This window comes from Dryobates pubescens, chromosome 3, assembly GCF_014839835.1.
Source record: "Dryobates pubescens isolate bDryPub1 chromosome 3, bDryPub1.pri, whole genome shotgun sequence".
NCBI lineage: Eukaryota > Metazoa > Chordata > Aves > Piciformes > Picidae > Dryobates > Dryobates pubescens.
This window is the reverse complement of record NC_071614.1, coordinates 32,206,484-32,229,580: the sequence shown is the minus strand read 5'-3', so window position 1 is coordinate 32,229,580 and position 23,097 is coordinate 32,206,484. Positions and strand designations below refer to the sequence as shown.

General features: G+C 39.9%; 1 protein-coding gene across 2 annotated transcripts in view; it reads right to left on the bottom strand.

The window, feature by feature from the left end:
- Positions 1-4,314: 4,314 nt before the first annotated feature.
- The window catches only part of PTCHD4 (patched domain containing 4), an 83,913-nt gene continuing 65,130 nt past the window's right edge, over positions 4,315-23,097 (bottom strand). For both annotated transcript variants that reach the window (XM_009905311.2, XM_054178524.1), the window contains exon 3: positions 4,315-6,175. In XM_009905311.2, the coding sequence (XP_009903613.2) occupies positions 4,542-6,175 (1,634 nt within the window). In that variant the 3' untranslated portion in view covers positions 4,315-4,541. The remainder of the gene's footprint in view (positions 6,176-23,097) is intronic.

Genomic DNA, 23,097 nt, shown 5'->3' with positions numbered 1-23,097 from the left:
CAACATTTCACCTGGTTTCCTCTTCACCTTAATATTTCAAAGTAGTCTTAGCATAATCTCTGGTTTTAATCTTGTTGGAGGATACACTGCCTCTTTGTGAAGTGTTGCTTTCCCCCCCAGTGGTGCACCATGTCTCTTGCTCACTAGCTGCCTAACTGTGTCCTTTTGGTGTTTCCTAGGACATCAAATGAAAGCTTGAGGTACTCAAAAATCTAGTGATGCAATGAAAAAGAACTTATTAAAGTTTGTAATTACAGAAAAATTAATCAAAGAGACTTAGTGTGGTACTTGCATAAAGACAATAAGCCAAAATCTTGTCATAGTGAAATATGGAATAACTCCACTGAAATAAATCTTAATTATGCTAGAGTCACTACTCAGTGTGACTTAATTAAGAGTAGAACAGTGAAATCCTCTGGGGGGAAAAAAAAGCACTGATTACAAAACTACTTCATATTTCCACCTTCTTTTCCTTCCTACTAGGGAAAGTCTCAAAACTGGAGTTGTTCAAGTGAAGTTGAATAGATATTAGCACATGACAGATTACATCTTATATAGGAAGTTTTTTGACCTAAAAAGTTGAGAATGGAACCTCTGACGATAATATCTTAAAATTATACATGCAAGATGCATCCTTACCTATCTTTGCCACAAAAAGCATGCTGACTTGTTAGACTTAACTCTAATCAGAAAGACAGAGGAATAGATTAATTAGGGTGAAAATAGCCTGCATAGGAAAGTGTAAAGAAAAAACTACAGAAAGAAAATATACCTTCATTGCAGCCTCCTGAGCACAGCTTGCAACAATGGCTACACACTACAGACAGATAAACAAGCACATCAACAATGTAAGAGGTCCGCTTGTCATGAATTCACTTCTTACCAGACAGCAAGCATGCAAAGACAGGCATAGCATGGTAATAAATCTGTGGATTTCAACAATTAATCCAAACCTATATACTTTGAGGGAATGAAACTAATCTGAGTAGGAAATGCACACAGGGCTCTTGGTAGCTTGTGTAGACCATATATAAACCCAAATATAAATGAAATAGGAGCACTATCCCAGAGAGCTTATGACAACAAAAAAGGTGTACAATGAAGATCACATATGCAGCATGTGTGGCTGTCAAATTGTTTTGCATGGACTATGTCCTTTCTTCACAAACGCTTATGTAACTCTAGCTGAGCTGAACAGGTGCTACAGAAAAGGGTAGAATATATTGACAATGACTAAAATCAAAGTAAGCAAAAAAACCCCAAACAGGTGAAGGAATTAAAAAATGTGGACTTCCCATATCCCCAGACAATTCCAGTTGTTTGGATTTTTAATTTTTTTTTTTTTTAGGATTGAGATGGAAGCTTTCTTTGCTCTGCAGAGACTGAAATATCTACAGAAGTCACTCTTTTCTTGGTGGATCTGGAAAATTGTTGATGATAAAATAATAAAATGACACCCATACAAGATCTGATTTGTGTTCTGCTTCACTCCTGCACTAATATATAGAAATAAGAAACTTCTAGTCCCAGAGTGTAATCTGTGTATCTTGAGTTTGGTATATACGAGTGCTAATGCAGATGCATAATATTGAGAGAGAAGCTGGTTTGACATCTCATCAAGCTCCAGTCTGTTTGTGCATGCATTGCTTAGGAGGAACACTTCTAAGTTGTTTGCTGGTTTGTTTTCCTTTTGGTGATTTTAAGTGGGCTTATTCTCACCAAATCTGGACAGGACTGCTTTGCTGATGTCTGTGTCTGAAGTAATTGTTGCCGAGTTTCCTTTACCACCAATGGACAGAAATATGATTGTTGGGTTTTTTTTATGATCCCGTTCATTTGCCCCTGATCCGCAACTGTAAAACAGTTCAGAACTGTCCGTCCCTCTCCTGTTGCCATAAAGGAAACTCCTATAAATTTCTACATTGTCAGCATTCAAAGTTAGATGAGATGAATCCTGGTTTTTATAGTTTTGGAAAACTTCACTTCCTTCAACACAATGCACAACAAAGATCCTTGGGATACATCTGAGCAGTACATGAGAAGACAAGCAACTTCACCCATAGCACATCCAAAGGTCACAGTTATGATGCAGCAGTCCAGGTTTTTCATGGGCAGTGGAGGGAATGTAACAGGTATGGAAAGCCTGACATTCATGACTGACTGTTCTAAGAGGGATGGATATTGCACAATGTCTTCAGGATGCAAATCAAGGTAAGTAAATACTTCCCAAGTAGAGATGCATCTGAACCATAACCTAGCATTAAACCATGCCCTGATCCTAGTCTTTACTAAACTGTTAAGGTCTCAGTTTTGCAGCTGGCCCTTGAATATCTTGGGTCAAACCAGTAGCCTTGATCTGGCTACACCTGAAGTTTAGATCTGGATTCAAATTTTGGAAACTTTACTTATGTAGAGAGTTTGTCTTTCTATAAACCCATTGCAGGTGAAAGGTTTCTTTAACAATCAAGAACTTTAACCTAAGCCCACAAAACTCCCAAAACATAGAGGTCATTTTTTTGGCAAATGGTAATTGCAAACTACAGAAAGTATAGAGGAGAAGTGAAGCTGCATTCTTTGGGAGCAGAAGCAGCTAATGAACATTACAACTGGCATTCAAATGCCTTTTTGTGCTGCAAGTGTATTTTCTTTGGCTCACCTTAGCCATGAAGCAGTAGGAAGAGGAGAGAGATGTCACATAACAAAGGATCTATTTCTTGCAGAGAGCTTTTTAGTGAAATATATGTACACACCCTTGTCAGCAGGCTCTGCAGGTTTGAGGCTGAGTTAATCAGCCACAAATAGATATGTATAAACATTTTGGAAGATAAACAGATTCCAGATATCTTTTAAAGATACCCACAAGTACTACAAAGTAGATATAAACAGTCCATATAGTGATAACTTTACATAGCGTCCTCATGGATACTATATATTCAGGAAGACATTACTCATGTAGGTGATACTATGCCATATTCGAGAGAGTAGAAAGCAAGCCCTTTTAAACTACTAAAAGGGGAAATGGACATGGCAAGCTTCAGTGCAGAATTGGACCAAGAGCAAACTGAAATGGCTAGGTCTGCTTTTATCCCTTCTTTTGGGCTACTAAGCTGTATAGTTTGCAAAGCAGAGAAAGTAACTCACAGTTCTTTACAGTACAATTTCTAGTATCACATAGTAACTGCAGATGTAGTGCCCTCCCCTGTAAAATTTCAGCTGCCATAACAAAGCTTTACCTTGCAGATGATCAACACTCAAATATTTCAGAATAAAAATAATAATTATAATGTATTTCACCCTCCCTTCCCACAGGGGACTGGTTTGTCTTTTTACATCTAGCTGTTGATTCAGCCCCATGAAGATGTTAACAATCTTTTGTGTGTGGGGGGGTATTTGGCTGCTGTTTTTCTTAAAGAAGAGGAAAATCCCATCTCCTGCAGCATATATTGCAGGGACCAGGAAACACAACCCTTCATCCATTGGACCAAATGTATAAAGATAATACTGTGCAGGTGCTCCAGAAGTGACTCAGCTGTTACACAATCACCTCATGTCTGTGATATGCGGTCCATCATTACATCTAAAGTGCCTGCTTGACTCAGTACTTCTTGTCAGCACTAAGAAATTATAATTCAGAAGTGTTACACTGCAGGAACTGTAAATACTGCTGCAGTGGTGATGGCCTGGGTTAGTTCCATGCAACTGGTTGGTTTGAAGGGAATGTTAAGATTCTGAAACACCAAAATGTGTACATGCTATTAGCTACCAGCTATGACCTCTTGGGAGAAAGATCATGTGTCACATTGACAGAAACTAAATGTCAAGCTTCCAATTAGGTATGATTATTTCTTCCTCTACACAGACAATACCTTTATCCCTTAGCAGTATAGCTTTGCCATTCACATTCATAATAACACTCTAATTATAGTGTTAAAGTTATACATGATACTAGAATTGGGAAGTGCTTTGTATTAGATGGTTTTAAACATCTACTTCCCAAGTGCATAGGTTGCATCCTAACTAACTTGCTCAAGAAAATAAGACAAAAATACCATGACATTGTTTCATATCTCTTAGTCTTGTTCATTTTTTTTTTCCCCCCTTATTTGAGATGTGGTGGGTTTGGGTTTGTTTTTGTCCCCCCACAACAGTTTTATCAAATAAATCTGCCTTTCCCTCTACCACTTAGTTAATGGTAGCTTTTTTTTTCCACCTTTGCTTCAGTCCTACATATGACAGAACAAGAAATTCCTGTTAGAGCTACAGTTTGAGATTCAGAAACATCTAATGGCCAACAGACTCCTTCCTGGTGGAGAACTGAGGATTCAATAGAAACATCTGAGAATATTTTTACTTTCATAATTTTTGTTTAAAAAAAAAAAGATAAATTGCACCTTGATGTGTCATGAATACCCCTTCTTGATCTTCTTTTGCCTTGTCAGACCTGGCCAGCACAAGCAGCTGAGATCTTTGCTCTATTTTCCCTGCATCTCTGTGCAACGCTTTTTTAAAAAGAGAATATACTACTATTTTTTCTAAGCCTTTCAGACTGCTGTAACATGATCAGGATTCTCCTGTATCTCTATGCATTCAATCTCTTCTCGTTCCTTCCTTTTGGCCCGTTTCTTTTTCTTGTGGTGCTTTTTGGAAGGTGGAAAAAAGGTTAGAAAGACGGGCAAAATAACAAAACAGTGCAGAAGTGTGCAACTGCCGGCAAGCAGCAAGCATTTGAACAGTGTGAAGGTCAAATTTGAAGGCACAAAGAGAAGGGGAACCAACCCAATAAGAAAAGAAGAAACATTCTGCAAAATGGCTGTCCCATGCTCTTGAAGGGAGTTCTTTATACACTGAGTTCGGGTGTGCTCAGTAGCTAGTACAAATGTATAAAGCAGGGGTGCACAGTGATCTATGGCAAAATTCAAAGTGTAGATAAGGCACAGTATAGAAATGCAATCCATGTCTACATTCCATAAGGTCATCAAGCCAAGGACACCCAGCTCTATTGAGGTGACACTGAGTATTAACCAGAAATTTCCCAGAGGATGGATAACCAGGAAAAAGGTCAGTATTAACACCAGCAGGATGCCAAAACCAGAAATCAGGACAGGCATAGTGACTGACAAACCATAGTGGTCCATGAAAACAAAAGTAGGATTGAACACAATGAACTTGATGCTCTGTATAAGAGAGAGTGGTCTCAGCTTCTCCAACAATTCTATTGCCTCCCTCTGTGTGTTTTCACTAGTCCTGGCCACCAGGTACAAACGAGAAGCAATTATATTGTTCTCATCCCCAGCTTTGGAGAAAATTATGTCATTTTTGAAGTGCTGAAATTCTGGCTTTTTTAAAAATGAGCTCTGGAGGATGCTGATAAAGTCACTTTTGTTGGTTGCACTGATGTTGCCCCCTCGAAGGTACTGGTAGTACTGTTCAATCCAGGACACTGTATTGAACCCTTGGCTTAATGTCTTTAGGTCTTCTTGCACAGTGCCATTCCAGTACTCCAGAGGTTCATAAATATAGAAACCTATCACTGGGCTGTAGTTGCTGAAATACTTTTGTTGTATGAGGGCATAGGCAACGCTTGGAGATTCACTGGCAAGAAGGTTGATAATGTTGGCTCCATCATTAATCTGTAAGCACCCCATAAAGGAGAAAGAGGCATAGATGAGATACAGTATCACCACAAATGGCTTAACATAGATGTTGGTAATCCACTCATTGTAATGTTCTCGGAGGAAGTGCTGGATAAAGTGATGCTGGTATGGGTTGGTCTCATGATGGGAAGTGTGTTGATGGCCATCATTCATCATGGTCTGGAACCACACAGGTTTCCGGTCCAGGTATTCTGCTGAAGGGATTTTACAGCAGAAGATGCTGTGATAACGATTCTGCTCCAACTGGCCAGCAAAGACCAGGCAGGAGCCAAAGAATGAGAAGATATAGAAGTAGTTCAACAGGATAGAGACACACATGTTCTGACAAAACACTTTTACAGCTTCAATGTTGGTGAAAGGACTTGCACCCATGCCAAAGGCTATGAAGTACAAAGAGCTTGTCATTGTGTAGGAGACCATGACATCTGAGTAGGCATCGGCTACTCTGTCTTTGAATGGCAGATTCTCTCTGGTTCGACGCCATCCTGAAAGAAGTTCAAACACTCCTTTGGTTCCATGACCTGAAATGAGAAAACAAAGTATATACATGTGCATGTATAAAGGGGGTCATGGCATTCCCCAGATTTTTCTTCCTCCAGCAGTGAAAACATTTTGTCAGAGAAGTTTTGCTACAGTTTTTTTTTACCAGTTAAACAAATAGAAAATACTATCTAAAGCTAGAAACCAGAATTCATATGTAGCTGATAAAATAAACAGCATGACATTCTGTGATTCTCCATGATCAGAAATACTCTTTAGAAGACACACATTGATTTTGGAATCAATTGAGAATGGAGAACTGAGAATTAATGGAATTAATTCTCAAATGGACTGCATATATAGGACAAAGGAGAATGCAAGGTTTAGATCAAGTCTGGGTTTCATCCTGGAAATTCATTGTGGCATCCTGTTACATCTTTCAAGATTTAAAGGATTCAGTTTGAAACACAAATGCAAATAACATTTTCTTCCAGAGAGTGTATATTAGAGTCATTGCTTGAGAAATGACTAGGTGTGATCAAGTGACATCTCGATTCTTCACGCTGGACAAAAGAAAAAATATACTGACATTAGGTACAAATCACCAAAGTAAAATTTGTACAATAGTCTCTACCAGCTAAGTGAAATTGGAACTTCTCAGTGTTATTACACAATTTTCTACACTATAAGAATGTTGCTGGTGGCAATGATGGAGAGGGAGTACAGTATTGACTTAATCAGTGGTCCACGTTAATTGTCCAGAAAATGTATGGTAGGTTTTTTCACTATTATATCTCCCTCTGTGTCTCTCTCTCTTTCTGTCTCAGCTACCCAGGGCTCCTTCTGGTGAAAAAGAATCCCCTTAGCTCATGTGCAAGGATATTCAGGAAAAAGTCAGACATCATCAGTGTTCCATGACAGGTTCTTTCTTTATTCCATTCAGAGAGAGATTTTAGAGGTATTATTTCGCAATAAATTAAAGCTGAATACAGACTTCCATTTCACTCATTACACTCATAGTCCAGGAAGTCTATAGCTATTAAACTTTGGCACAAAATGTTAATGTTGAAGCTATTTCTAGTGGAAAAGTTTTAACTAGCATTATATATAGTTATTAATATAATTTATACTTTATGTGTACATATATACACACACACATTCATGTTTCTTTATTTTCTGTTAGAGAATTGGGGGAAAACATAAAAAAAGTTACATTAAAAAACACAGCCAAAAGAGCCTGTATTTCAATTAAAATTTTGGTCAAAAAATGGGTTTGGATGAAAAAATGGAAAATTCTCTTCATTTTAGATCAGGCCTTAGACATAACTCTGGACAATGCAAGAAAATAGACTGCTGGGCAGAAAAAGAAGTAGAGGCAGATTGCAAATGCTCCTGCCTCAGTTGTGTGCCTTCGCTCTCTGCAGAATAATTAAATGCAGCAAAGGATGTACAAAGATTATTTTCTTGAAACAAAACTAGAAATATGACAACAGATCTGCAAATAATCAGCTGTGCAATGGTGAACAAAAAGTCTGCTGAGTTTGTTGCTGGATTTGTTGCTGGATTTCAATTGTTTGGACTCATACAGATGCTTATATTGCCCAGAGCAGACCCCTGAGAACTGTTCTAAACAGGGGAAATCACAGCATAAATTGTCAAGTTCTGTGTATGTTACCTGTTTTACTGCAAGTCGGTGTCCCTCGTGAAAGATAAACAGAAAGCATTACGGAAGTCTTTCAATTAGCAAAAATCTTGTGTGGAAATGCTGTTATCTTATGAATGAGCATCTTGGCTCAGGAGGATCTTGTAGGTTTAGGGCAATTCTGTTCAAATTCTCAAGACACACTGTCACTTTTGAACCATCAAGCACAAAGAATTGGCTCCTTGGGCTGAGTAAAGCTGCAGAAGTCAGTGCCTTTGATGCAATTTTTTATTATGCTTGAAGTGAGCAAGTACCATGCAGAGCATAGACAGCCTGGCTTGTCAACACTTCCAGTGCCCTTGTCCTAGCTTGGCTTAATTTAATGGTATAGAAACCATTGAATCACTTAGGTTGGAAAGGATCTTTAAGATTGTTGACTCTAACCATTAATCTAGCACTGCCCAGTCCACCACTAAACCATGCCCCTAAGCACCACATCTATGTGTCTTTTAAATACCTCCAGGGATGTTGACTCAACCAGTTCTCTGAGCCGCCAGTTCCAATGCTTTCAGTGAAGACATTGTCCCTAATATCCGATCTAAACCTCCCCTGGTGCTACTTGAGGCCATTTCCTCTTGTCCTATCTCTTGTTTCTTGGGAGAACAGATTGATCACCATCTCACTACAACCTCCTTTCAGGTAGTTGTAGAGAGCTAGAAGGTCTCCCCTCAGCCTCCTTTTCTCCAGACTAAAGCACAATTCCCTCAGCTGCTCCTTAAAAGACTGGTGCTTTGGACCCTTCAACAGCTTATTTACCTTTCTCTGTACATGCTCAGTGATGGTGGTTCATTCTGTTTGGAAAGAGTAGAGCATGGTGATCTCCTCAGATATCTCTGCTCCCTATGTACCAATTGATTTTGGATTATTCTTTTCTGGATATTTCTGAAGAAGGTCTCTTTAATGTATGACTTTACCACTTAAAACTTGTTAATATCCCATATGTCCATCCTTTATGTCCTCTTATTCAGAATCAGCTCCTGACCTTGTTCTTACTGCTTTAGGCATCTCTCTTCTTTAGCTTTTTGCTTTCTTCTCTTATAAGAAGGCTGAAGGGATGAATAAGTAGTACAGGATTTCTGCTCCTATTGCTGGTATCATTCCTTCTATCTCTTTATCCCATCAAGATTCTTCCACTGAGGGCAGAGTGGTCTTACAGAGCTGGAGATGATGTTTTCTACCTCAGTTTCCTCTCTTTACCTCTACTCTCCCAGGTACCTTGCTGTGATTTAAGATAAAGGGAGTCTTTGGTCCACAAAACTCACATTGGGAACGCTCATTTAGGATCTAGCTGGGACTTTGAGACCATCCTTCATCTCTAACTTGTCTCATCTGCCTTTAATATGTGGCATGACAGTTGCCACACTGGGACAAAACTAAGGATTATTCTACAACTACCCCTGAAAAAGCACAGGGACAGAATTTCAAGAAAAGAATGTTGGAAACAAGACACATATAGAGTAATTTTTTTTTTGTTTTAATCTCTGAGATTTCTTGCTTCCACCCAAAAGCCTGCCAAAACCAGAGGCTCTGTTTGGAACTTCGTGTTTGGAGGCTCTGAGGGACCTTTAGTCACCTGTCTAATCCATTTCTAAATGCACTCATACTTTTGGCCACCACAGCCTCCTGTTACCAGGAGCTTTTTAACTTCATTACTTGCTGAATGAAAGAAGGACTTGCTTTTGTTTGTTTCAGATTCTTGCCAATAAAACTTAATGGCTGAAGTAAGCAAAATGTGAAACTGTTTGTCCATGAGTAGCATCTTTAATGAAATTTGTTCTATGCATTTTTCCTTTGCTTCTGGGATCTCCTATGTGAATAGTCCCAGTGTCCCCCATCCTTCTGACACTTCTCCTTGACCCCATGTTCACAGCTAGGTGTGTACTACTGTGCTAGTTGTTCAAGGTGCGTGTGCTAATTTGCCACCCGGATGCTACCAATAACATATAATGTATCTGAGTTTTGCCTCCTGTCTCTTTTAGGAAGTACTAACCCGGATTTTTAATTTTTTTTTTCTTCTCTCTAAACATCAATTTTCACAAAGCATCTAGGATTGCAGTAGTTTCTGAGATCTGTATCTCTCTCCTAGGTATGAATGAATTGGGCCCAGTGTTTGTAGACTGACATTATGCATGCAGATATATGGAGAGAATAACTGTGGGAGCTTCTTGGAATCAGAGCTAAAAGTTCTTGGCAAATTCCCATAAAGATTATGAAACTGTTAAAACAGGTATAGTGGATGATTGAAATGTTTTTAAATTGGAAATTTATCAAAAGAAGTCCTTTTTCAGAAACAGTTTATGATGCATTGTCACTTTCCAAAGGAGCCTTATCCTTCGGAAAGCCTTATCCAAAGCAGCTCTATCAACAATTTACAGTAATACTGACTTTTCTCTGCTCATTCCAAAATCTTACTTACCTACTCACCTGCAAGGTTATGATCACAGCTGCCTCGTTACCATGCTTTTAATTGTTATTAATTCATAAATTTTAGTGCATCACATTCTTAGTGATGAATGTCAGGGTGTGCTTAATCTTAGGGTGTGTATGTAATGACTAATAGAAAAGGGCATTTTTGTGAAACATACAGGTATGCAAACACTACCCAAGAGCATACACTAATCATATGAACACACCTGTGCTAATATGGTAAGTTAAAATACTGTAATTAAACTCTAGACTTCCCCCCCAGTAGAATGGGCAATATATTAGGGAATTAAAGTATCAGTATTTTTAACTTCAAGGATGAAAATTGACACTTGTTTCTGATGGTGATTAGTAGTAGTAGTAGAAAAATGTAAAGTTTTCACTTATACCCTTTTTACAGATAGCTTCAACTCTACCACACAAATACCAAAACTGAGGAACACAGTTCAGCAATTCCCTTGCTGCCACAAGAGAAAAATCATTGCCTGGCTGGTTTTCCCACATCATACCAAGTATTCCAGTCTGCCTCTGTTGCTGTCCCCAGATAAGTAGATCTATTCCCCTTTCCCAGCACAAATACAAATCCATTTTTTGGGGAACATTTTCTGGCATTTCTGAGGATTCAGACACCACAGTCACTCTGTAAAATTCTATTCCCTCAGCTTCATTGCTAATGTCACTGACAGCATTGACTGTGGAGTTAAGTTCACTGAGCAGTTCTAGGAAGATTCATGGGGTCTTTAGCTCTGGGTCAAAACTGCCAAGTTTCCCTGGTACTAACATGACATGAATGAAGTACAACAATTTTTTATTTGACAGACCAGAAATGGCCTATGACTACTTATGAAGAAAGGAGACAACAGGTATTTTTACTCCATTACTTCTGAGGTGAGAAGAGCAAATAACAGAGACTGCAGAGCAGGTAGAAATATAAAATGCCTTTTCAGTCTCAAATTTCAAAACAAAAGGACAATTATCAAGTATCTCTAAAATGAGTTTAAAGAGGATAGGGATAGAAATGAGAAGAATAAATAACAGGTTAAAGACCATTTGATTCAGTTAAATTTATCCAAGATGCAAGAGCCTAGAGAAATGAATCCATTAAAAGCTAAGCCACAGCAATCGCTGAGTTATTAACAATCAGCTTAGAGAATGAATGCAGATAGGATGGACCAAGAAAAATGGAGAGAATAAGCACAGTGTCTATCTTCAAAAAGGGGGAAGAAGATGACCTGCAGAAATTAATGTCCATCAGCTTGGTTCCTATCTCAAAAGACAATAAGATAAGCAGCTGCAAAGCAGTTTACTAACACTGAAAGTAAATCACTGAAAAGGCAAATCATGCAATAATATATACGTGATAGCAAAGTCCCTCTCTTAATTTACCTTCCAAGAGCCCAGGGAACATCAATCTGTAAATTACATTAATGCAAATCCATTGGAAAAGTGACAGTTCTGTCATTCTTTTGGTCTCCTCTCTTTTACATATTCTCTTAATCAATTCCACAGCCTTTGACAATCCCCTCACTCTACCCTTTCCTATCCACCTCAAAATAAAAGTTGTCCCAGACAACATAAAGAGGCCTAGACGTGAGCAAAAAACTACAAGAATTGAGCTAAATCACATGTTGGTCATTTACTTACAAGTCACATCCCTTCAGTACATCTTCAATCTTTCATAACTTTCTGTTTCTCATTTTGCAGGCTCTCCAAGACAAACAGTGTTTGCACAGACACTGTAATGGGGACCTTGATCTTGATTTGAATGAAGAATAATTAATGCTAACATAAATTTGGCATCTCTGATTTTGAATCTTATCCAATTTTTGATCTTTCATACTGACAAGGCTTTTCCAGAGCTTGACCAAAAGCATCCCTGGGTAGAAGCCCAGGGCTGAGCACTGGAGATGAGCCAAAGAACTGCTAGTCCAGACACAAACATGTTTCTAAAGTGAACCATAGTGACAGCACTTTGTATTCAAGGTCTGTTTGTTACAGTTCACTTTAAGTTCAAATTTTACAATTTTTCATGTCATGTCCTCTTCTTGTTAGAAGGAGCTGAAAGTAGCAACCCCTTCCTCCCCCAAGCCCCCATGTACTGAAACAGAGCTAAACATGGAGAACATTTTGATGGCTGTGATTAGTCACCAGGATGCACACCTCATTATGTGAGATTTACGTTTGAGCTCACATATATTGCTTGTAAAGTGTATATAAATTTGGAGTCCTGCTTAGTTTTCTGCTGTTCTTAGCAATGAATTAAAATGCTTTTTGCTGTTTCTCATCTAAGCTGTTTAATGAACATTGTAAATAAAGACTGCATGTATAGAAATTACATAAAATCACAGAATGGAAGGGATCTCCAGAGATAATCTCCTCTGCTAATGCAGGTATGCCCAGATCAGATTGCCCAGGAACACATCCAGGCAGGTTTTGAAAATCTACAGAGAAGGAGACTCCACAATCTTTCTGTGAAGCCTGTTCCAGTGTTCCATAATCCTCAAAGGAAAAAAATTCTTCCTTAGGTATAAGTGAAGCCTCCTGTGTTCTAGTTTGTACCCATTGCCCCTTGTCTTGTCATTGGGCACCACTGAAAAGATCCCAGCCCCATCCTCATGACCTCTATCCTTTAGATATTGATAAACATTGATAAGATCCCTCTCAGTCTTCACTTTTCCAGGCTGAACAGCCCCAGGTCTCTCAGACTTTCTTCATAAAAGAGATGTTCCATTCCCCTCATCATCTTTGTGGCTCTCCTTTGGATTCTTTCCAGTGGTTCCCTGTCTCTCTTGAACTTAGGAGCCCAGAACTGGACACAATACTGCAGGTGTGGCCTCACCAGGGCAGAATAGAGTAGGAGGAGAACCTGCCTTGACCTGCTAGCCTTAATGCACTCTAGGATACCATTGACCTTCTTGGCTACAAGGGCATATTACTGGTTCATGGTGAAATTGCTATTCATTGATTTAAGTGACATATAAAAGACAAGGGAATGGATTTAGATCAAGCTGTTAATGAATTTATGATACATTCATTTATACTAAAAGCATAGGATGGATTTATGATGCTGATCAGAATGTTAGGTTTATCACCTGGATTTGATAATCCAGTATAATATGAAAGAAAATCAGATAAATAAGGTACTATGGAGTCTCAAAAAAGAAAGATGCTTTGACCAAATGCAGATTCTGGCATCCAGACAGAAAAAACTATACTTGAATCATTACAGAAAAAAAAATATTAATTTGGTCTTTTTGGCAAAGAGAGAACAATTGCGAATTCCTTAAACAAAAAGAAAAGAAAGGTTAAATAGTTGGAGAAGTAAATAAAATCTGTGAAAGAATACATGTCCAAAAAATGACCAGTGTATTTGTAGGTTTGAGCAAATTAATAGAGTGCAGCAGTGGTTGAAGAGAATGGGACAAGCTTCTGGAGGGAAGTGTATAACATTTTCACTGGTGGGACCCACTTATGAAAGGTGAAAACTTTGCCTTTCAGTGACAAGACACAATTGTCTGCACAGTCTCAAGTTTGTGAACTTCAGGATGCCAGAATACATCAGGAAATCAGCAGGAAAATGTTCACATTTTACTTTCCCCAGTGAAATCAGTCATCCAACTGGCATCCCCTTGCTTGAACCACTGGAGAGACTTCTGGACAAAGCTTTATGGGGATTTATCTGCCTTTGAAAAGGATATAGTCTCTTTGATCACAGATATTTCTCACACATCCCTAGAAGCCTAACAAGGCACCATCTTTTCACAGTGGCTGAAGGTCTGGTCCTGTGGTTAGCTTGGTTCTCAGGGTTTTTAATATGCTATTGAACAGGAGAACTGCATCTTGGCTGAAGTAGCTCATTTTGAATTGCTACCCCAGGGCCAGGTTCTAACTGAGAAAGGTAGGGCTCACTTCTGTCTTGATAGTTAATGCAGGTAAAATCCATTCCTTCTGCAATAATTTCTGCCTGTAAATTATTCCATCCAGTAACACTGCAGCGCAGAGCACCTGCTCTTCACTCAGCCAGTAAGGTTTGCATCTAAACTACTTATCTTGATGCAAACCCACACCTTTTCTGCAATGAAGAGATTGCTCCAGACCAGAAGAAATAAACCCATCTGCTGACAGGGAGATATTTTTAACACTGCTGGTAGTGCAGGATTTGCTGATGTTTGTTTACTTTGGAAAAAGGCTGGGAAGGCAGAGTGGGAGGAGTTAGCCTTTTGCTTCTGTTTGCTGGGACTGAAGGAACTATGGGGGACTGACTCAGCAATTTGAAAAATACATATTAAATCTCCCTTTTCCTTCCACAAAAGCCCAGGTTGTGCATTGCACAAGAAGGTGGGGGAAGGCCGTTCTGCTGCCCTTGCCAAGCCCCAGATGGAACTCAAGCAGGAGGCACTTGGAGCACTGCAGCACCACAGCTCTGTTTCCAGCTGTCCCACTGGTGGGACTGCTCAGCATCCTCCTGTCCGCCTGAGAGACAGGCAGCTGCCAAATATCTGATGCAGCAATATGGATGCTGCTCTACATTGTGGCACAAAAGTTTTGCTACTCACACAGTACCAGTTTGGGGGAGCAGCAACCCTCTCTCATATTCCCAGTTTATCCCTATAAATTTATCATGGGGGACCACAGGCTGCAGAGCCAGGATGCATAGGTTGCATATGTATAATTCATCAAACAGTAGTGCCATGGAATGTTGCAGATTCAAGAACTGATTCAGCCAAGCTGCCAGATGGTTACAATGGTTCTCAATATGCCTCTGCATGGGCAGAAGCCTATCCTTGCATCTAAGAGTTTAATCTCATTAGATAAAGAGTGAAAACCAAATTTACCAGAAAGAAGAGACGACTGGAATAAACACTGAGTCCCTACATTTCATTATACAACTCTATAGAAAAATTACACCTGCAACATGATGATGCTATGCTGTGATAACAGCAGGCTGAGTGGTGCAGTTGACACTCCCAAGGGATGGGATACCATCCAGAGAGACCTAGGCAAGTTTGCAAAGTGTGGCTGTGTGAAACATATGAGGCTCAACAATGCCAATGGCAAGATCTTGCAGTTGGGTCAGGGCAACCCACTGCATCAGTACAGGCTAGGGTGTGAAGGGATTGAGAACACCCCTGCAGAGAAGAATTTGGGGGCACTGCTAGATGAATACCCCCATTGTGCATTTGCAGCTCAGAAGGCCGCTTGTATCAAAAGAAGTGTGGCCAGGCTGCTCTCCAGCCACTCATCTCCCAGTCTGTAATGCTGCATGGGGTTATTGTGGCCAAAGTGTAGCACCCTTGTTGAATCTCATACCATTGGCCTCAGCACACTGACTCAGCTTGTCCAGGTCCCTCTGCAGCATCCTCTTACTCTCCAGGAGATCCACACTCCCACACTGAGGGGCTGGAGCCTGTCCAGAGAAGGGCAGCGAGGCCCTTTGAACACAGCACTCATTACAGACTGGTTACTTTGCCATGGGTTGACACGGCAGTGCATGCACCAATTCCTACACACGCTACATACTTCAATGAATGTTACGACCTCTGTTGAGATTGCTATGGATATTACACCAATTTTATGGATTGGAAAGTGAGCCAAAAGAAATCTACTTTTAAAATATCTCCACAATCCATTAGTGAGCAATTGGTGTTGACTAGGCCTTGCTGTTCTCACGTAAAACAGGACTTTTATTGCAATTTATATGCTTTAAAGCCTGATGTCATCCAATATATGTATGTGTCATACTTTGAGTGTCAGACCAAAATGCAAAAGAAGTAAACCATACAAACTAACAGACATCTGTTAAAATATGTCGATTTCCCTATTTTCAAGACAGCACTTGATTCCTGCTTATTTCTCCAGCTCTAGACTCCTTTCTGTGTTGCTTTTCAGCCTTTTCAAGAGGCAAGGTTGCCACCAACAAAAGCCTCCTTCCCTGAATAGCTATGATTCACACTGCCCCGCCCTCTGCCCTCCTAAATCAGTGGCCAGAGGACCCTGTGAGGAGCTGGAATTAGATCACCAAGCTCCTCCGCAGTTTCTTAGTGCATGGCTGCATCTGCAAGCTGCTTCTCATAAATCCCAGAGAAATGGTTGTAAATAAAGTAGGAGATGAGCTTCCTTTTCATGGCAAACTCCTACAGACATCTGATATGCCCAGTGTTGGCATTAAAAATACGAGTGGGCTGGCTTGTGCAGGACTTAAAAAAAGCCTTTTCCAGTTAGCATTTAGCAGCTCATTAATGTATCTGAAACCTGACCTTTTGCAGTCTGTCCCAGGGGCGTATAATTAAGCTTTCACTTAATTAATATGCTGACTAAAGTCACTGTAGCCTTAAAAACAATACAAGAGAAACACTTCTGTTTTGCTAAGAATACCGGGAGCACTGAGCCGGCTGACTGCCCACCATTTTACCAGGATTATTTTGAATGTCCTTAATTTCACTTGTGAATAATTTTGAAAATGAAATTAGTTTGAGTATGTACTTTCCTAATACCTCAAGGAGGAAGAGAGTGGGAAGAGGGCTGGAGAGGGAGTGCTTTCTCTGATGAATCTTTTGTTGTACATAGATCATTGGTCATTGGAGATTCGTAATCTACATCCATTCTAATGAACTAAATAGTTTTAGGCTTAATTTTCTGTCATGGAGGCCAATTGGTGCAATCTATGAATTGCTATGTTATTTTATTTCTCTAGCCTCCAAAATAAAATGCCCACATCCAAACCCTAATTTTCATGAGGGAATTATTTGGGAACATGCTGCGGGAAGGGCAATATCCTGCCTGGGAGAGTGCAAACAATTTAATACCATATGGACAGTCAGAGCCCTGTGCTTGTTCTACTTTCTAGAAAGGGCTTTAGCCAAAAGGTCATGCAGTTCTGGCACTATGCATACACAAGAACTACACAGATGCTTAATTTCTTGATTCTAGCAAGGTACCTAACTTTTATGCTTATAGCTATAAACATGACTGGGGAGTCATACCCCCTTTGTGGAAATGACAGGAAACAAAATATGCTAATTCAGTTTATCATTCGTTTATAGAGATGACTACAGTGGTTGAAAGTACTTCTGTGCTGGTGGGAGAGAGAGGGGCTGCCTTACTTCAAACGGTGATAGACTCAATAGTCTCAATAGTGCCAGCTTTAGGACCAAACCTTCAGCTGTTTTAAGCTCATCACTCCCATGTGACTTCACTGTGTCCATTCATTTGTTTCACCAAGTATTAACAAACTGCAGAGTTTTTAATGGTAATAGGAAACTCTGCAGTTTAGGGGACACAGTCTCAAGCTGCGCCAGGGGAGGTTTAGACTCGAAGTGAGGAGAAAGTTCTTCACTGAGCGAGTTGTTCGTCATTGGAATGGGCTGCCCAGGGAGGTGGTGGAGTCACCGTCCCTGGAGGTGTTCAAGAAGAGATTGGACGTGGCACTTGGTGCCATGGTCTAGTCGTGAGGTCTATCGAGACAGGTTGGACTTGATGATCCTTGGGGTCTCTTCCAGCCTTAGTTATAATGTGATACTGTGAAATGGAAAGATGATCTCTGCCTGTCTTTTCATCTGATGCACTGATTTAGCTATCTTTCTTCTCTAAGTCTGATGAATAGGAAATCATTCTTTAGAAGACGCTTGGTGCTCCTTCAAACCCTCTCTTTTTAAGTGCTTTTGATACACTTTAAAATATCAGTCATTGCATAAAACAAAGGTAATCTCAGCCCAGATTCCAGACCACATTTAACTGCTTGGTAGATGTAATTGAGAAACGTGAAAAATCCAGAAAGAAGCATCCTGTTTGTCTGTTACCAAAAGAGGGCTTTTCTTGCTAAACTCAGAGGACAGAAAATTACAATCTATACCAGAAGCAAGGTGCTGGCTGCTCTCAATGAATCACTGATCTCACGGCATGCTTCTTTTTATTACTTTTATGTCAGCAAAGCTTTCTGAGTAACACTTCATAATGTGCTCTCAGTACGTTGAATTTACTCAGAAAGGCAAATAACAATAAATATAAAATGAACAAACTGCATTTATAAATCACTGCAATTTAAATGTGGAACAGAATGCAAAGTTATCTTTTGTTTTAGAAAGAGATTTTAAGATTACCTACCTCCTACAGGAAACTATAAATCACTTTATTTTAGATGATTGCTTCTGAGAATGCTGCCCATTCATCCAAACTATGACATCGCAAATTGCTGTTTCCCTTCAGTTTTAAAGAACTAAAAGTGATTCTAGATATCATCATGACTTTTCATTATAAGACAGCCAGAAATTTGTATGGTTTCAGTCTGTATCCCTCAAGCTGATAAATGACTGTTATACTGGTGCTTTCATTCATAAGGCTCTGACTGCACTGTACGAACCTAAAAGATTGCTAAATACAAACCAAAGCACTAGAGCAGAAGTAAAAAAACCCAACCAACCAACCAACCAACCAAACCCAACCAACCAACCAACAAACAAATGTAACAGCAAGGGGTGTTAAAACTGATTTTCTTCGGACAACATTATCTGGGATCTTTAAGATATACTCTGTATCTTCCAAAGTGGATTTCTCAAGAGAAGCAGTAGGTTACAGACAAAAATGTTCACCCATAAACAAAATTGCTACTTAATTCACATCTTGGAATCTATATTTTTAGGTATAATCCTATTCTCACATATGTAATGCTACTGTTAAACATCTTTTCCTTTTAAATGGGAGCCATGGTCTCCCTGGAGTTGTGCTGCTCCACCACCTGATTACTCCAGCCTCGTGCTGTTTTCCCAGGATTTGTAATGACACATGAGATTCCTCTAACAGGTCCAAATTGTGGTGTTCCAGGACTATGTAAGATTCTTGACCCTTAACTGAGCAAGATTAATTTTTCCATACTGTTTGCAAAGCCCCAAATTTTGACGCCAGAGTACCAAGAGAACACAAAGCAACCATAGATACTTCTTTTTTTTTTTTTTTCCCCCCTCCACTTTGCTACTCTCAGAAATGTAAAACCAATTTAATAGTGACTTCTGCTGCAAAACTTTCACCCTATTAAACTTTTTTTCTGGAGAGTTGAACTGATTTATAAGTGCTTCTCACCTTTCTGCATAAATTCCAGTAAAGCAGAATTATCTTCTTTCTAATTAGCAGCTCTTGACTGTCTTAAAATTTATCTATGGAATGTAAGTGATCTTCTTCTTTTAATGTATCTTTTTTTTCTTCCTTGAATACTGGTTAAGCAGCAAATCACACATCTTCCCCTCAGCTCCTACAATCTCAGCTAGTAATGCTTCACTGAACACATATAAAAAGTTTATTAATTTTATAGGGTACTGTTCTCAGTGATGGGGATTGACCTTACTGAGCAGAGGCTGTAGGTTTCCTCAATGCCTCCTTCCAAAGCAAGGCAGGAACAGAGTTTTTCTCTTATTTTGTCCCATAATGCCTCATGCCTGGCCAGCATGCCCATACCTGCCAGACAGCCACCTTTTAAATTAACCACATCTGCCCCAGGTGACTCCCATATTGCAGGAGGAGAGGGGCAGGCCTATGGAGTAAGGATGGGATTTGGAGCAAGAAGTTTGGGAGATATTCTGTGGATTCAAGGGAGGTGATTCTCCCCTTCTACTCATTCTCATGAGACTCCACTTGGAGTACTGCATTCAGTACTGGAGGCCCCAAATTAAGAAAGACATAAATATGTTTGAGTAGGGCCACAAAAATGGCCAGTGTGCTGGAACACCTCACCTGTGAAGACAGGCTTCAAGTTGGGGTTATTCAGCCTGGAGAAGGCTTCATGGAGACCTGAGCCACTTTCACTAGCTGCAGTGGTGTAGGTCATTCCCCTGACTATGGGGTGTCAGGACTGGCTGCTTTCCCTGGGGTGTTTCCCTGTTGGGTCCTGTTAACTCAGAAGCCCCTGGGTCATCTCTGTAAAGACTTCAAATGTGCTTCAGTGTACCCATCACTTCTCACAGTAATAACCCAAAGACCCTTGCTAGCACCTTATCTCTCTAGCCTGGACATGTCATCCCACGGGCAGTCACAAACAAGCCTGGTATTATTTCCCTTCTCCTTCAAGTCTATGACAACTTAGCTTGCCTGTCTGGAGATCAGAACTATACCTGATGTGATCTATCTGATGATCTACAGATAGGTGTCTTGTCTCCTCCCATTGACCTAGAGGTAGCTTGAGAAGACAAAACCTCAGATATAGTTGACTCAGTTATGTCAGGTGGCCTGAGCCCAGTTCACAAATTAAGACCAAGAGTATGTCTTAGGAACTGGCTTGCTTGGTAAGCATGTGATTTGCACTAATGTCAAGAAGTTGGCTGTCAAACCTGAATTTCCACACCATGAACTGCTCAGTCTGATTGTCATATTTTGGCTGTTAGGTGTTGGTTGTTTTCTGTGGATTATTCTGAGACTTCATAAAAAATTGTGCCAGTGTGAACTGAAAGTTGTTCTGGTTGTGAATTATTACTGTTAGGAGGTCTGCCTTCTCCACACCAACAACAGCTAGAAGAGATGCCCTAGCCTAGCAAAGAGAGCAACCTCTGATTAGCGTGGAACAAAACCATGATGTCAGCACATCATATAAATGTTATGTTGCAAACTGCCAAGAGGCCTGTCATCAATTTATTATAAACCATCCTGCAGAAAACTCTTTGCCTTTGGCACTAGCAGAACGATGACGTCAGATTTTATTACTTCTGGAACAGCAGAATCAGAGGAGGTGTGTCCAAGCAGACTTGACAGCAGTCCAGATGAAGGCAGCTTGTGCTCATGTATCTTCTCTCTGTCTGCCTTCTGGGCTTTCAAATATGAGCTAAGTAGATCAGAAAACAAAATGCTCATTCGCCTATTATTCTTCACAGATTGTTCAGGTAGAAAATCTACTCCAGTGTCTTCTCACTCGTAGAAGGGTGCTTGGTGTGCTGTGGCACTTGATTACTCCCACTGCAGTGATTCTTGCAGCTGTATGGAACCCCAGCCTTGCTGTGAATGATTGCACTTCTGTCAGCTCCTATTTTTGTCTTGAAAATGCAATAAGCTTGATACTGGTCAGTTAATCCTGACAAACTGATGGAATTCACAAGATTTTGTTCAAAGGAAACAACAACTTTAAGTTATTTGGCTACTTTGGTGAAGAATCTAAACTGAAAAATATGGATATAGGAGTTAAGGCAGGGATCCTCTTTCAGCTATTGTTTCAGGTTTGTTACACAGGGAACATGTTCACAAAGTAATTTACTGTACAAACAATCCCTCTTGAAGAAGGATCTTGGAGACATTCTGATTGCACAGGCACAGTTTGACTTGAATATCTACTTGAAGATGCAGCTAATGAGCAAAATCAAAATTGTTGTCGTTATACTTAGTAATTTTTATCACTGCTCTCAATGATCCTTCCTATATGCCTGTTATTTTCTTCTTCTTCAGCACTTCAAGCCTCTTTGGTAAGTATTCAGCAGCCATAGGAGTGTTTCAGGTTTATTTGAAAGTCTATTGGAGCAAGAGGATTTTTTTTTTTTTTTCTGATTCTTACTCTTTCAGAACTGAATTGCTGACATTATATCTCACATTATTTACTGTTTTGCATCATAAATTTTTGGGGTTGACTTACTATACAGTATAAATGTTATCAACTCTTTTTTGTCTTCTGTTAAAAACCCCAGAGTTCTTTCCTACCCTGCTCTTAGGAGTTGGCTTTAAAAGTGCCTTTTAAATACATAAACGAAGTGAGATGAGACAAAGTCAGAGAACAGAGAATGACTGTCTTATTTGAGGATTATGTCACTTATCTGGGACTGAATCCAGGAACATCTTAATTCAATCACTGATTCAACAAATATTGGCCAGGCAGACTAATGGTGCCTAGATAGGCACTGCTACACCCACAGTGCTCCTACTGCATGGTGATGCAGAGACTGTGCTGAACTATTTAACCAAGTGGGCATTCATGCTTTTAGGTAGACCGGAGATTTTAACCCTGGTTCTGTATCTGAGCAAGTGTAAGTCCCTTTTCCACTTGCTCTGCAGACAGGAGGGGGAGTGGGATACTTTTCACCATTTTCCTGGAGGTTTTAAAGGCCAGGCTGGATGTGGCTCTGGGCAACCTGATCTAGTGTGAGGGATCCCTGCCCATGGCAGGGGGGTTGGAACTAGATGATCCTTGAGGTCCCTTCCAACCCTAAAAATTCTATGATTCTATGAATACAGGGGTGGTTTTTACCCTTTGCCTTTTTTTTTTCTTTCCCAATAGGCCTTTAAAAAGTTCTTTGAATCAAGCCAGAGTGAATATTTTATGTCAAAGTAGATTTTTTTCAGCATTTTGGCAAGAAAAGGATAAAGAGTTAGATGCAAGTTTTTTTTCAGACTGAGACTCCCCACCTTGAACCTGCATTGTACAAATCCATCAAGTTATATTACAGAAAATCCTTAGGTGCTTATATATAAGTTAGACTTCAAAGAAACTTTGAAAAGAACTTGAAAAACCATTTAGAGGACTGCAAGGAGAACCTAGATATTTCTGTCAGAGAACAACCCCTGTAATCACTAACTTTCACAAGAATCTTATATGCTTTTAATACATGCAGTCCTACTCTAATGTCTTATACACTTTTTCACTTTCATTTTTCAGTCCAGAATTAACTAAAATAAGAAACCATCAGCCCAATGTTCCCACCCTCATCTGTTTGCTCTGCAAAGTTGTTCATGGTATGCCCAGACACTTCCTGCTTACTCTTCAAAGAGACCAAGCCAAAGACAGGCACCTGACCCTCCTCTTTAGACAAATAAGCTGATTAACTGGTTGGTAAAATAGGTGGGAAGGATTGTCCTTGGGGGATATCTGCCTCA